The sequence below is a fragment of the Magallana gigas genome, chromosome 3, assembly GCF_963853765.1.
Source record: "Magallana gigas chromosome 3, xbMagGiga1.1, whole genome shotgun sequence".
NCBI lineage: Eukaryota > Metazoa > Mollusca > Bivalvia > Ostreida > Ostreidae > Magallana > Magallana gigas.
The window spans coordinates 17,168,864-17,185,222 of NC_088855.1; the positions used below are offsets into that span (position 1 = coordinate 17,168,864).

Consider the following 16,359-nt stretch of genomic DNA (forward strand, 5'->3'; position numbering starts at 1 on the left):
TGTTGATTGGTCGAGATCTACCAGAGGCTCACCACATTGAAGATCAACGTACAGGACCACGAGGAACTCCTTTTGCCCAGAAGCTAGCCCTGGGATGGGTTCTCATCGGAAACGTTTGTCTTGGAAACCTCCATCCACCTGCTAGTGTGAACGTCTTAAAGACGACTGTGCATCAAAGTGGCAGAGTTAGTGTATTTGACAAATGTGAATACAATATATCACTCTAATTAGATGATGATCCCATTTTCAGACGCCAAGCAAACGACAATGATTAAGGACAATCTATTGAAGATAACCAATTCATTGAACTGATGGATAAAGCCTTCACCAAAAATTCAACCGGAAATTGGACTGCTCCGCTACCTTTCCGGAAAACCCGAGAAATCTTGCCAAACAACAGATCAATGGCATTGAAACGAGCACTCATGCTTCAAGGGAGCCTTCGTCGGAACACAACAAAACAAGAACACTTTGTGAGTTTCATGCAGGGCATCTTTGACTCTGGTCATGCCGAGATTGCGCCTCCTGTTCAACCCGGACAGGAGTGCTGGTACTTGCCCATATTTGGGGTGTACCACCCTAAGAAGAAGGACAAAATACGAGTGGTATTCGACTCTTCCTGCAAACACGATGGCATTTCCTTGAATGATGTGTTGATGTTGGGACCAGACTTAATGAATCGTCTTGATGGAGTGCTCATGAGATTCAGGAAGGAGCCCATAGCCGTGATTGCAGACATTCAGCAAATGTTTTTCTGTTTTCGTGTGGCAGAACCTCACCGAGATTACCTCCGTTTCTTCTGGCATCAAAACAACGACCCAGCGCAAGAACTTCTAGAGTACCGAATGTGCGTTCATGTGTTTGGCAACAGACCCTCCCCAGCAGTTGCCACATACGGCCTTCGACGTTGTGTAAGAGATGACTGTAGTGAAGTGGTGAAACAGTTTGTTACCAGAAATTTTTACGTTGATGATGGTTTGGCATCATTTCCCAGTGTGAGTGAAGCAGTTAATGTTCTAAAGCAAACACAGAAGACACTCCTGGAAGGTGGAAATTTGAAATTCCACAAGATTGCATCGAATAGTGAAGAAGTCATGCAACAGTTTTCAACTGCAGATCTAGCAAAATCCATGGAACAGCTTGATCTAGATCGAGATGATCTGCCTATACACCACAGCTTAGGTTTGAGTTGGGACCTTGCTACAGATACCTTCATCTACAAAGCCTCGGAGGAGCTGAAGCCATTCACCAAGAGAGGATTGCTGTCAACTGTAAATGGTTTATTTGATCCACTCGGCTTCATTGCGCCCATTATTCTAAATGGACGATTCATCATGAGACAAGCTTTCACTGGGATTGAAAGTTGGGATGATCCCTTACCTACAACTATCATGGGTGCATGGAAACTTTGGTTAGAACAACTCAAAAGACTTGATGGTGTGCATATTCCACGGTGGCTACTTTCTGTATCATACCAAATGTGCGTCCACAAGACACTTCACATCTTTTGCGATGCCTCTGAAAAGGCAGTGAGTGCCTGTGCCTACCTTCGGGGTGTGACTTCAGAGAAGATATCCGTAGGTTTCGTATTTGGGAAATGTAAAGTTGCACCAAAAAGTGGACATACGATTCCAAGATTGGAGCTTTGTGCGGCAGTCCTAGCTGTAGAGCTTGGGCAGATGCTATCTAGAGAGCTCGACCTTCCTTTAGAGGACATCAAGTATTACTCTGACAGCAAAGTGGTACTGGGGTATCTATCCAATGAACGCAGACGGTTCTATGTTTATGTATGCAACCGTGTATCCAGGATACGAAAGAGTTCCTCTCCACATCAGTGGAATTATGTAGCTACAGAAGAAAACCCGGCGGACCAGGGAACTCGTGGACTTTTGCCAAAACAACTTTGTGATAGTTTATGGTTAAATGGGCCAGACTTCCTCAGAGGAAACTTAAGAAATCCCAATAATGAGAAGTTCTTTTTGGTAGATCCAGATAAAGATACAGAGATACGGGCAGAGATAGTGACTCTAAAGACCATATCATCCAAGTCAACTTTAGGCATTTCTCGCTTTAACCGCTTTGGGAGTTGGTCGAGTCTAGTGCGTGCCATAACACTTATCAAGAGAAGACTCAGTAAGAAAGGAAATGAAATATCTCGTCTAGATTCAGAATTGTTGATCATCAAAGAGACTCAAAAACAGTTTTATCAGAAAGAAATAAATGCATTACATGCTGGTAGACCACTGCCAAGAGACAGCACAATTCTAGCTTTGTCTCCATACCTAGATGATGGCTTGCTGCGAGTTGGTGGACGTATCAATTTATGTGACTTACCTGTCTGTGAAAAGACACCTATCCTGATACCTGGCCAGAGTCATATCGCTCGGCTATTAGTTCGCCATCATCATGAGAAAATTTACCATCAAGGGCGTCATCTTACAGAAGGTGCTATAAGGAGTGAAGGACTATGGATTACTGGAGGGAAACGCCTAGTGTCATCTATCATTCATCATTGTGTTACGTGCCGCAAGATGAGAGGAAAGCCACTTAATCAGAAGATGGCAGATCTTCCTAAAGACCGACTCACAAAGTCACCACCCTTCACCTTTGTAGGGGTAGATGTGTTTGGACCCTGGACTATCATCACAAGACGTACAAGAGGGGGCAGCGCACATTCAAAACGCTGGGCTGTATTATTCACTTGTCTGTACAGCAGAGCGGTCCACATTGAGGTCATTGAGGAAATGACCTCTTCCTCATTCATTAACGCCATGAGACGGTTCATTGCAATGCGTGGTGCAGTTTCAGAATTTAGATCAGATAGAGGAACAAACTTTGTGGGGGCTGCCTCAGAGTTAAACATGAACATAGTGAATGTCGAAGACAGCAGAATGAGGGCATTTCTGGAGGACAAGCGCATTGTCTGGAAGTTTAATCCTCCGCATGCATTACATTTTGGCGGCAGTTGGGAAAGGATGATCGGAATTGCGCGTCGCATCCTTGATGCAATGCTTATGGATACCAAACACGGGAAACTGACACATGAGGTGTTGACGACCTTTATGGCAGAGGTCATGGCTATAATGAATTCAAGACCATTAGTACCTGTATCCAGTGATGTTGAAGCACCATTCATCCTATCACCGCAGATGCTGCTGACACAAAAGACTCAGGAAGTACCTACTGAATTTAAAGATCTTGATGTGAAAGACATGTACCGCAGTCAATGGAAAATGGTCCAGGTCATGGCGAACACCTTCTGGAGGCGCTGGAAAAGTGAGTTCCTTTCCACCCTGCAGCCTCGTCAGAAGTGGCTAGTTTCGACAGACAACCTTAAAGAAGGAGATGTTGTTTTACTCCACGACAAAGAAAGTGCACGTACTGATTGGCCAGTTGGTGTCGTGAACCGCATATTCCCGAGTAACTCTGATGGTCTGGTACGTAAAATCGAAGTGCGTATTCTTAAGGATGGAAAGCCATGCCTTTACATCAGACCGGCGACGGAAGTGATTTCATTGCTGACAGTGTGAACTATATAACAGAAACTTGTTTTTTGTGTGAAAATAATGTTCAGTTTATTCATTTGTTTGCTACATACAAGTAGTGTTTACTGTGAAATTTTTTTTTCTTCATTGTAAGGTTTTTTTTTTAGGGTGATAAAATCAGACGGGGAGTGTATTGTTACAACATAGAGTTGTTCCCCTTTATTTTTCAGAAATTTCAATTCCGGATTGAATCCGTTACCATTTTGCATTTTAGTAGCATTTCCGTATTTGTAATGTTCTACACGGCATGGCGCCCACTCCAATTTGCATATATTTTATGCTGTTATAGTCCCGCATAGAGTAAGTCTTGCATTATTACTGTTTTTCTTTGATCTGTGTTATATTCCGAGTGTCATAACGGTGAAGCTTTTTTGTAAAATGTGTTTAATTGTGCATAACGTGATTTCAGTGATTTGTATCTTAGTCTAAATTTAGTAACGGATGTTAGCTACAGAGTTAGGGTTCACATTTGGTTTCCCGCGTCTTACGTAGTCAATCGAATATTTTATGTACGACTTGTTGTCAGTATTTTCATCTTACTCATGTAACAAGTATCTAGTCAATTTCTGTATACTCAAAGCAACCTTTGTATAGCAACATTTTCAGTAAGGTTGTACAGCAAATATTATAGCGTCATGCTAGATTTGACTCATAAATGTTTCATACTTATAAAATGAACAGTTGTCAAATATGTCATAAAAGGATAAGAAACACATTGTAACTTTTCTAAATGTATGTTTATTTTTATTTTTCAGTTTCTTACTAGTCTACTAGTATATACATATACTATATGTATGCATATCAAGAAATAAAGCAGTGTCAGACCACAAGGCTATACATAATCCTTGGGGGCGCTACTAAGCATGTTAATTGTTGTAACAAGAGAAAAAACCTATATTTTCACATTTATTTCTAGAAATCATTTTATCCAACAATAAGTGATTTAGAAGATAAAGTTTTTGAGTTAAAAAACGGCTAGATTTTTAATTTGACAACAAATACGTAGATTCTAGGAAATAGACTATAAACACGAGGCACGATTTTTACTGAAACTGAGGGGGTCAAATAAAACCACTTGGTCTAAATCTAAATGACAATAACATTTGCAGGGGTGATATATACGAAACAAAATAACATCATATTGTAGATTGCTTTTTCATCTTTTGACAACAGTTTAATCCAGTTTTAGGCAGAAACAAGCCAACTCAGATGAGAAAATTTATTCAAACTCCCAACGAGCATAATTTTTTGTCACTTAACGGTCTCCGATCCTCAGCGATGTTTTATATAAAAACTAAATTATCCGGAATTTGTTTATTCGTACTATAAATAAATTTGGTTATTCGTACCATAAATTTTACATAGACAAATTTAATAAATTGTAGTGTTGCTATTACAAACAGTTATTCAACGAACTGCTTGGCTTAGTGGTTCCACGGAGACATTCTACGTAAAGGTAAAGGTGTTCGAGCCATCGATGCACCGGTACAACTTTTTTTTCCAAAGTGTGATTTAAACTTGTATATTTATTTCATTACATCCATTGTGGCCAAAATTGCCACACATTGATTAATCCTCACAATGCATGCTACAATGAAAGTGTCTAAAAACTATAGAAACCTCTAAGTCAAATGGCAAACTTATTCTCACAAGCATAATCGTTATAATGCGAATTATAAAGAAAGTTGACAATAATTTAATTCTGGCTTGCACCGGTAGAGCTTGCGCTAGAAACTGTCTGAACTTCAAAATTCTAAGAATACTATTCAAACACGTCATCTCAAAAACTCATTGAATATTACTACAAACAAAAAAATGACCTACAGTTTCGGCGAACACAAAGTTTTTACATGTCATTAGGACAACTATTTCTCGCTATATTATCGTAACCCAAGAATACATTTTCAATATCGTACACGGAAATTCTTAAATACCTATTTGCCTGATAAAAGAGCTGCAAATATGTAGCAGAACATCAGGGTGGGAGTTACAGTTATGCCCAAACAAAGAACTTATGACGCACAAAGAAGAAAGATGTTAAAAATAATCCAGATCAAAGAAAGTAAATATATGCTTTGTGCTTTAAAAAGAAATATGTCAAGTGTACACTTTTTGTATGAGAGAAACTGTAGTTCTGTAGTCTGTCGGCCCGAATTCACTCCGTAAAGTGAAGATATGCAAACATAGTTACCTAATCAAATGGGAGATAAACGACCGAGTTTAAAATACATCAACTATGGTACTAGTATAAGGTACTAATCTTCTTTGAAAATAATTTTAAATATCATACATGCATTACATTGTCATTATGGCGTCAGCATATAACAATTAACAATGCGATTCTTGAGAAAAAAAAATTTATTGACGATAAGATATGACAACTTTTCCCTACTTTCATAAAATTTTCAAATAAATGATATAACTTAATCGGTCATCCACCTTGCGACAGTCCTCAAAAAGCAATGTGATGTAATGATAAATTACTATTTAAAATCAAACAAATAAAACTAGTTCTTGTGTAACGTACTTTATTGTCTAGCAACTAGCTCGAATGCAGATTAAACTTACGTAAGAATATCCCTCCCATCGATCAGATTTCACTGCTAAAAATAGTACCCACTAAAGATTGATCTTTATTCCGCTGCCTGTCATTTTCATAATTTTTCTCTCTTGTTTTTCATTTTGTCTTATTTTTATACCACAAACTAACATGCCAACATCGTCGAAATCTTGCTAACGATTTAGAATAATTTTTCGACATCACATGACGATGAATATTTTAAACGGGGGCGTTTACTGTACGTCTCGGCCAGTTACAACAATTTGTTGATACTTTAAAATTTGTTCGAATCAAAATATATTATTTGAAGAAAGATCTTAACTTAAATGGAGCTTTAGTGAAAAATAGCTTTTATATTAATAATTATACATCATTCAAAGTCAATTGAATAACCACAAAGTTTTTACGTGTTTGTAAAATGATTTATTCAACAACAGGCAAGAATCCTCAAATAAAGTTAAACTCTCTGACATATATAAATGAAACAAATTATTTTGCAAGTACTGGATAACTAGATCGTATTCAAACGAATTCTAAATGGTTCGTCTCTTTCATCTTCTACTGGTGAAGACACGCTTTTGCTGTGTGTTTTTCTTCTCGTTTGAATGTCAGTTCTGTTGTGCATAACGTTTTGCAGATAGTTGTTGAAAAGAATGATGAATGGGCATCCAATATTTACACAGAGTTTAGCACTTGTCTCGGAAAACAGCTTTGTACGATTACTGTCCGCTAGGGCTTCGGCTGTGGATACTCTTCTTTTTGACCCAGTGTCTATTTTATTGCCCACTAGAACGATGTTTGTGAACAAGTTTCCTGCAAGAAAAGAAAGGTTTTAGAAATCGAAAAGTGGTATTTTTAAAAGTGATTTGAAACAGTTTGAAATAAGACTTTAAAAAATATTCACAATACCTTTGATGCTGTATATTTCATCGCAAAGGGACTTGGCAAATTCATAAGACCGTTTATCATCAATTGCATAAACAATCACAAAAGCATTCCCAGTTTCAATGTACACCCTCTTCATGGCTGGAAATTCGTGAAGATCCGAAGTGTCAACAAAGTCCACCCGACGATGAATACCATCTACAAAAGAAAGCCAAATTAGTCAAAGCACTTACAAAACTTCCACAGAAATGATGGATAGGGATTAGAACTCCTAAAAAGTGATGAAATCTGCGACGGATACGATTAAAGAGAATTAAATTATGTTTTAACCAAAATACAAAATAAATTGTTACCTGGAAAGCGAATTGTTTTCCCATTTACAATATATACGTCTTTTGAGGAGCTGCAATCTGATCTCTTTTGCACTGGGTCGTTTGCTTTCAAAAATTGGTCCAATAATAAACTTTTGCCAACCTTTTCTGCACCTAGAATTACCACTTTTAGTACTTTCATCGTTTTTTTTTTTTGCTCGAACAGAATCTTTCATTTCTTGCATTTTCATTTTTATCCCTCCTTATATAGCAGTGTTTTGGGCGACACACACAATAAGTTTATGAAGTGCTAATTAATTGTTAGAACTTGTTTATAATGCAACAAATGAGAAGCTGGATTATAAAGAGATGGGTTGAATTCTGAAGGGAGACAAAACAAAAATGAAACCCACCGACAAATAAGTATGACTGATATTTAAAATATTTATCTATAAATGGAAGTAAAGAAAATTTGTAATATAACAAATATTTTATATGTCAAACTGTCTGTATCAACAAAACTATGTTTTCGTTGGATTTAAAACTCTGGTGAATTAAAGAATTTCTCTATCAAAAATAAACACATATATAACCTTCTTTTCATTCCTAATGAAATTATTACATTGTGCTTTTTATGTTTTCAATTCTCTTTGGCGTTTTTACACCCTGTACAAGTTCACAATGCACCCATGTCACAACGAAACAGTTTCTATACTATTATTGTATTGTACATCATAAACACCTTTAATTTATTGCTACTTGAATACTAGCAAACAAGCTTGTTCATCAGTATGTGGCAGTTACTGCTCTATAAAAGAGAATGGGCGAATATGATGCTGCAAATACAAAATAGAAATAGAAAATTGTTGTAGTTTAGTTTTAACATTTATTGCTTAACCTGACGTAAAAACATAGGCCAAATATTGTAATATAATTTTTTTTCCTAACGATTTTTATCCATGCATCATTGCCAATTAAAAAGTTCATGAAAAATTTCCTTGCCATATATGTATCATTTATTGGGAAGTGTTACAGTATTATATATTGACTGTTTTATTTTATGCCCGGTTCGGCTCAGATTTCTCGAAAATCCTTTGCAATACAGTCATCCAATACGGTACAAGGGTACATGGTAGATGGTCATTATTGGTTGTCAAAAAATCCAAATCAGAGTGCTATTATATCTTGAGATCACGTTAATTGATACATATGGTACAACTGTGTTTTTAAAAAAGTAGAATTTTCTATTGATGTTAAGGTCACGAAGTCAAAAATGAAACCACTCCATACAATATCTTGACATCAGTTATTTGTCCATTTAGTTCGTTTTGAAAAAGTTGCCTTCAGTATTGCCACGTAGAAATGTATAATATTTCTAACACATTTCATTTTTTCATACTTGTAGAGACAACAAATCATCCCCTTTAGGTAGACATAGGAAAACAGACTGTCATTATTTTTCTTTAAAACAAAACGAGCCATACGAGACATTGCGACGTTGTATAATTTGGTTGACATCAAAATGTCTGCGGACGATGCAAATCACAGGTGGACTTTACAAAGTTACATTATTATTTATTTGAGATGTGGTTGCGACACTCTCTAACTATCTCTCTCTATATATTTATATATTAGTTACGGTCACCATTCATTGGGCAAATAAAAAAAATTGTGTTTAGGGTAACACTGATGAAAAAATTCGGTTAGGTACGTAGCGATTTTTTTTAATTTTATCATATTTTTTTGTGCATAAATCCTAAGAATGTTTGTTTGTGTCATATTTAAAAACAGAATTTTTAATAGAAATTATATAAAATTCACAATCGGATGAAAACAGACATTTAAAAATGGTAGGATCGGGGCATTTTTGTAGGTTAGGTCGGGTTACCCTAAAAACACAACTCTTTTTTAGGCCTTGTGATGTGTAGGACTATATGCACTTTGGATTATACATTCAATAGTGTTTGATGGTCATGGCCATTCGAAAGCTGTATCATTCTCTCTTTATAACGATATATAGAAAATGATACAGATTTCTAAGCAAAAATAAATGGACTTTTCTTTACTAAATTGTAGTTAATGGTTAAAATTATCATATCTAAAGTCTTAAGGCCGATCTGGTGGGTAGTTTTTTTTTACTATTTAGCCTCCTTAAGTCCAAATAAAGGTATTGTTAAGAGTTACCAGTATGAAGATTCCTTATATTAAACATGCCTTTTCTTTATATAACAGAGGGGAAAATTAATATATGACCCAAATCAAGCCGAGGACAATTGCTAGTAATATGTTCATGAAGCAGCAGTATCTACGGTAATCATGAAACAATTACATTCTGAGATGAATACAATAAATATGATCCAATGGTATTGTTAAAGAAAATGTAATATAAATAATTAAATGCAATGAATATGATCCAATGGTATTGTTAAAGAAAATGTAATATAAATAATTAAATACAATGAATATGATCCAATGGTATTGTTAAAGAAAATGTAATATAAATAATTAAATGCAATGAATATGATCCAATGGTATTGTTAAAGAAAATGTAATATAAATAATTAATTGCAATGAATATGATCCAATGGTATTGTTAAAGAAAATGTAACATAAATAATTAATTGCAATGAATATGATCCAATGGTATTAATATTGATAAAGAAAATATATAATAATATTAACAATTAGAGAAATTAAATAATTAAATAAAAAATAACCCCCAGTCGGGTTCAAACTGAAGTTGTCTCAACAAAAAGCGCTTTGCTGTTTAGTAGACATAAGTGCTGATGATCAACTCAAATGTAAATTAGCAAACTTTAAAGCACATTATGGTGAAGACACGTGTTATTTCTTGCCAGACATATATATAACAGAATGAAAATTAAAAAATGCGAATTAAGTTGACATATCTTTATATAAAAAGCACCAAATGTTATTTTTTTAACAAAAGGTTTTGAACATTGATCTGTTCTATTTTGAAATTAAATTCAGCTCATCATTTGATACGTTGTTTTTGCAAAATAACATTATTGGAATTAATAATAATCCCAAGTTATTTCATTTAATAAATAAAAATGAACTTTTACACATTTCAATGAGTGGACTCATCCATTTTAGCTGTTGCAGACTGACGTCGAATCTTTCGGCTAAAAAAAGCACAGAGATGAAATTTCTATAACAATTGATCCCATATCATATTTTTCACAATTATATCTAATATTTTGTTTTCTTTTGAAATCAAAATTAAATTCTTATTAAGGTCATTTTTGACTCATTAGGGTCATGACATTTGCATGACGAATGTGGTTACCGGTATTTTTCTTGCATCCTTTTAAAATTAGAAAAGAAAAAAAAAAATTAAGTCAGTGATAGCCTACTCATACACATGTTCATGACGTTTTACTGTTTTTAACAAGACAAAGTTGAAGACATTTTCATAGTTTAATGACATATTGAGTAACATAAATTAACATCAAATAAACAACAGTAAAGAAATTTGGTAAAAAAAAATCATATTTGCTATCTATCTGATATGGCATTGAAAATATCACTTTCTTCTGTCTCAGAATTATCTGCTCGTAACATATCTGCATAGCTACAATGACACAGTCAATTTTGTTTACTAGTATTCATTAGCTCTCCAAAATTATGACTTAACAAAAAGCATGACGCCAAATTAAATGGGCATAGACACGCGTACGGTTTGATCTCAAAGTATTTAAATTTTGTATCGTCCGCTTCAATACATTGATAGAACGTTAACTTTGACATTTCTCCAATATCGAAGTTGCTTTAGACAGTGTGTTTGCTATCCAGGTGTGTTTTAAATTTGTCACAAAGTTTGTGCTCTGACACGACCGCAAAGTCAGATAAAGTATCATCTAAAATTTAACAAATACTAGTATTCATTGTTGATGAGATAATATCCAAACCGGTCTATAGCAAAATAGAAACAAACACAATTTCTAATCTATGTTAAACATGTTTGTTGAGTTGTTTTGCTAAACAGTTTGAACTCGGAGTCAAATCCTGTAAGACTTGCGAACTCTCAGTCTAAGCAACGCATAGAACTTCTTCAGCTATTGATCCTATACTTTACATGTATTTCACAATTAACTGTTTTTGACAAAACTCTTTATCCCTATTTTGAAATTAAGAAATATCTATTTTGGCGAATCATCTTCTTTATATTGAATTTAACAAGGTAAGACCTTTTCTTAGTTTAATGACAGATTCAGCTATGAAAATAATATCAAATAAATATCAGTATTAAAGTTTAGTCCCATCAACTTTCATATTTGCTATTTATCTGATATTGTATTACAAAATACATTCTTTCGACTCCGAATCATCGGCTCGCAACATCTGCTTAAATTATCATTCAGTACTAACAGTTCATTCTTTTTATTTATGAGTTGTCCAGATAAATAAATGAATAAAAAACGCGCGGAAAAAATGTCTTAAGGTACCCCACAACACCAAGTTTAGTTCTGTTTTATGACAATACGTCACAACTTCGAGATTTAAATGTTTGTTAATCAATCGTTCGGTTAAGTCCAGTGGTTAAAGTAGGGCTTGTGAACAACAGATTACGAATTCGAATCCGCCTACGATCTTTCTTCATTTTTACTGAATTTTGGGGGGAAATCATAATTTTTTATGCAAAATTACATATTTTTCGCCTGTTTTTTAAAACTTCTTATACATCATGCTATCTTTCAAAATCAAGTAAATGTCTGCTGATATGAGAAACCTTTTAAAGGTGTAATACGCCATTTTTAAAGGGCATAGACAAGATCTTAAAATTCATATTTTACATTTTAATGCTTCGAATGGATAACTTGTACAATTCTAATACTTCACCAAAATATGAAGGTGGCAAAGTAACAGACAAATTTACAGAGTTCGGAAATCTTAACTTTGTAAACAAAGCTCGATCCTTGTTTTTGTTTACGTTGAAGTAATACTGGTTAAATTTTCACTGCAGTTTTGTTTTAAGAGTTTAAAAAGGCATTGTTCTGCACTTGTCTGCATTCAAAACAACATGTAAAACCTGATAATTATTGTTTTTCTTTATCATAACCACGTCGGTTCATGAAATATTTACAAGTTTTAGTTATCATATATATAATGAATAAGGATGCAACGATCATCGCTCACAAATGCCGACCATCGACTATTATTGTTTCCTTGGTCATAGGTACTTGTTATATGGTTAATCGAATTAGAACATCGGAATTATCTCTCAAGGTATTTGCTACAAACGAACCCATCGATATATGTAGATGTACAGAAAACTTGATTATGATGCTTACCAAAAAATAAAAATCTATTGAGATTCTTAATAACAATTATATTTAATAACAAGAGGCCATAGGCCTTAACGGTCACCTGAGTAGCATATGACCCATACACAAACTTGTTGAGGAGTCTCATATATTCATTTAATTGGGTTTCATTCTGGAGTAGAAAAATTATAAATTTGTAATGAAGACCACCTCCCTGCCTGAAATCTTTCAAAAAGAACTATGAAACCTATAATTTTGGAGAAAACTTAAAGATCTGGTCTACAAAATAATGAATTCAGTTTTCCTTTCAGGTGTGTGGGAGTAAAGAAGATAATTTTTAAACATTATATGCATTAACACCTATACATCTATTTTGGCCCTCAAAACCCATACTCCAGGGGACATGAAATTTAAGACTTCCTGGTAAACATAATTATGAAGTCAGTTTTTCATACAGATGTATGAGAATAGAAAAGATTTTGAAACATTATATGCATTAACACTATATTGCCATATTGCCCCCCCCCCCCATGTCCTGAACCCCTGACCCAGGGGCCATGAATTTCACAATTTAGGTAGAGGATTATTGGACATCATAACCATGTATTCAGTTTTTTGCCCACATGTTTGGGAGTAAAGAAGAAGATTTTTTAAGACTTAATACATTTTTATTATATGGCCATATTGGCCCCACCCTAGAGCCTGAACCCCTGACACAGGGGTCATGAATTTCACAATTTTGGTAGAGGGCTTCATGGACATCATAATCATGCATTTAGTTTTTAACAAATATACATGGGAGTAGAGAAGAAGGTTTTCTAAGATTTAATACATTTTTACTTTATGGCCATATTGGCCCCACCCTAGAGCCAGAACCCCTGATCCAAGGGGCCATGAATTTCACAATTTTGGTAGAGGGCTTCATGGATATCATAACCATGCAACCAGTTTTTTCCTCAAATGTGTGGGAGTAGAGCAGAAGATTTTTGAAAATTTGGCTTTTTTTGCATATTTGGTCCCACTTATGGTGCCCCCGGGGAGGTAAATCCACGAATTTCACAATTTAGATTCCTCTTACCATAGAGATGCCCACACCAAAAATAGTAACAATTAGCCTTGTAGCTTTTAAGAAGAAGTTAAAAATGTAAATTTGTTTACGCACGACGGACGACGGACGACGAAGGACGAAAACGGATAGCAATAGGTCACCTGAGTTTACTCAGGTGACCTAAAAATCATCTTTGTTTACACTTAGTATGAACAAACGAAGAATGGTATAATCGTTGGGTAATTGTACAAATGAAAAATGCTGTATTTGATGATACTTACATTTATTAAATCATCAATATCATCAGATGACTCACACGTACACAACTTTCTTGACAGGATTTTTTTTTATTTAAAGAATTGCAACAAAAGGTCCATGAATCAAAATGCTTATCTAAACATCTGTATTGTATCTGTTTTAAAATATTCTAAAACTCGCGAAATGTCTTACTTACTTATCAGTTCTTAAGAAGAAGCTTTATGTTAAACCTAAGGCCTTAATTTTGGCATAGGGGTTACAGTTTTAACAATTAAGAATCTTCACTATACATGAATATACCAGCTTAATGTAAGTATTTCTATTTCTGGTGCAATGGTTCATGAGAAAAAGATTTGTAAGACTTTCAAGCTATTTTCACTATTTTGTGATTACCTCCCTTTTCAAAGGGATTTAGTCCTTTATTTAACGATTTAGAATCCCCTTCTCTTTAGTACTGAACCAAGTTCTGTTGGCCCGGTGGTTCAAGAGAAGTCAAAAATGTTTACAGACGGACGGACAACAGGTGATCAGAAAAGTTCACTTGAACCTTCGGTTCAGTTGAGTTAATAACACTCTTATTATGAGATTTATAGATAGCTATGGTCCTGCGTGCAATGAACTTTAATTTCGTTGCCTTGTATAAAGAAGCTGTTAAAGCCAAAGTACTTGCTATCCATGTACATGTATACACAAATCATGTTTTAAAGTAGTCACAGTGTTTGGACCTTGATGTGGCTGCAACGTAAGGTCAAGTTGTTGATCAGATTACATCTGTAACGTTCCAGGCGGCCAAAATTCGGAGCATGGATTATTAATATAAGTAAAACCTTTTGCTTCACAGTTTTAATTTGGGGGGAAAATCTTGTTTAGAATTGTGTTGATCTTTATTCCACTTCCGTATATTCCGTATATTGCCCCTTTTCCGCCAACGGAGCCTTGGCATTTACTGGATCGACGTATTAGGATGAAGTTATGATCCAATAATTTATTTCACAGCAATATTGGATAAATGCCTTTCTCCTTATTTAAAATAAACAAGTCTCTGATTCAAAGGAGCCAGGATATTTACTGTACATGATTTGTTAACGTTATTTACATGTATATGGCAATGACATTTTACATGGCGCATCATTAAGACATGATTTTGCAAATAAACAACAAAACACCTGCGCTATGGCCAGATTAGCTGGTTTCAAGTGTGGTATGAAGACCTGAGATGATGTCCGTAAGCTACAATTCAATTTCAACGAATAAGTAATTATTGTGAAATTAATCAAAAGCCTACTTTCATTTTCGATAAACAATTGCCCGGAATAGCAAAAAATGAGAGTAAGGTGGTTGATACGCTATGGCGGATCCAAGTCAGTGGGAGTTTGCATAAAAATTATATACTAGCACTAAAATAATAATGAATGATTACATTAAGAGTGAATCGAATATATTTACTGGGAACTTATTTAGGGTATACATAGAAATTAAGATTTGGAAATAGTTGAATAAATAAAATCTTTAATGGGCGAATTTAGTTTGAAGGAAAGACCCTTTAGAAGCACGACGTCTGGTAAGAAAATCGGGTAGTAATTTTTCAGAACGAGATAAACAAGGACGCGGGTTGACACGCACCACCGGATTATTGCCTTGAATCGGCAATCTTTGTTTAATGTTAAAAAAAAACTTTTTAAAGTTTGGCTAATTTGATACGGTTTTAGTTAAGGACGAGTTAACAATTGGGCAGATACTGTACTTTACATTCGACAGCTTTGGTTTAAAATATGCAAATAAATATGTACACTGTATACACTAGCACAGAATAGCAGTAAACCTTAAACAGCAAGGTTGGGAACAACCCTCCCTTTGGTGGTTTGAGTAATCCGCGATAAACGAAATATGAGTCGCATTTGGTAGGTAAAACAAGCATACCATTTGGGCATTTAACCATCAAATGGAACTAACACCACCAAACGGGGGGTTGTGTCCAACCTGTTAAACATTAATTTGTAATCAATTAACATAATTTGTGTTCTACGTCTATATTATTAAATGATGGATGCATACGTCGTGGAAGTTGAATGGGGAAGGACAATTGTATTTCTTCAAAACAGTCTTTTATCTGAAATTCTTATTTGGAACAGTGAAAAAAAATTACGGTTAAATTTGAGCTTTAAAAACACAAAAATTGGGAATATGACGGAGTAAATACCGACTCAATGGTTTGGAATTAAATTAAAAACGTCGCTATTTTTTTCCGGTTATCTGGGCTGCGTTCTAGATCGAAGCTGCTACGTAGGCCTAAGTGATTGGACTGTTAGCTAGCCTAGCCGCTACGTAGATATTCGTAGCCTAAATATTTTATGCTAAGCATCATATTCAAGATAGCCACATTGGTTACCACTTTGTGATAAACATGAAATCTATTTACTTTGTGATATTTTGTTCATCTTTGTAGTTAACATGATGTCGATGT

General features: G+C 34.8%; 1 protein-coding gene and 1 non-coding gene across 2 annotated transcripts; one reads left to right on the forward strand and one right to left on the reverse strand.

Annotated features, from left to right (window-relative positions):
* The first annotated feature begins 311 nt into the window (after positions 1 to 311).
* Positions 312 to 3,530, forward strand: LOC117693147 (uncharacterized). The gene has a single exon (XM_066077735.1). The coding sequence runs from the start codon at positions 312 to 314 to the stop codon at positions 3,528 to 3,530; it is 3,219 nt and encodes a 1,072-aa protein (XP_065933807.1).
* A 2,997-nt stretch (positions 3,531 to 6,527) lies between these two features.
* On the reverse strand, positions 6,528 to 7,496 carry LOC117693041 (uncharacterized). Its single transcript, XR_010711523.1, has 3 exons — positions 7,344 to 7,496; positions 7,015 to 7,188; positions 6,528 to 6,918 (listed from the first exon to the last, which is right to left on the reverse strand). It is a non-coding gene; the product is annotated as an uncharacterized protein (transcript).
* Between the last annotated feature and the right edge of the window lie 8,863 nt (positions 7,497 to 16,359).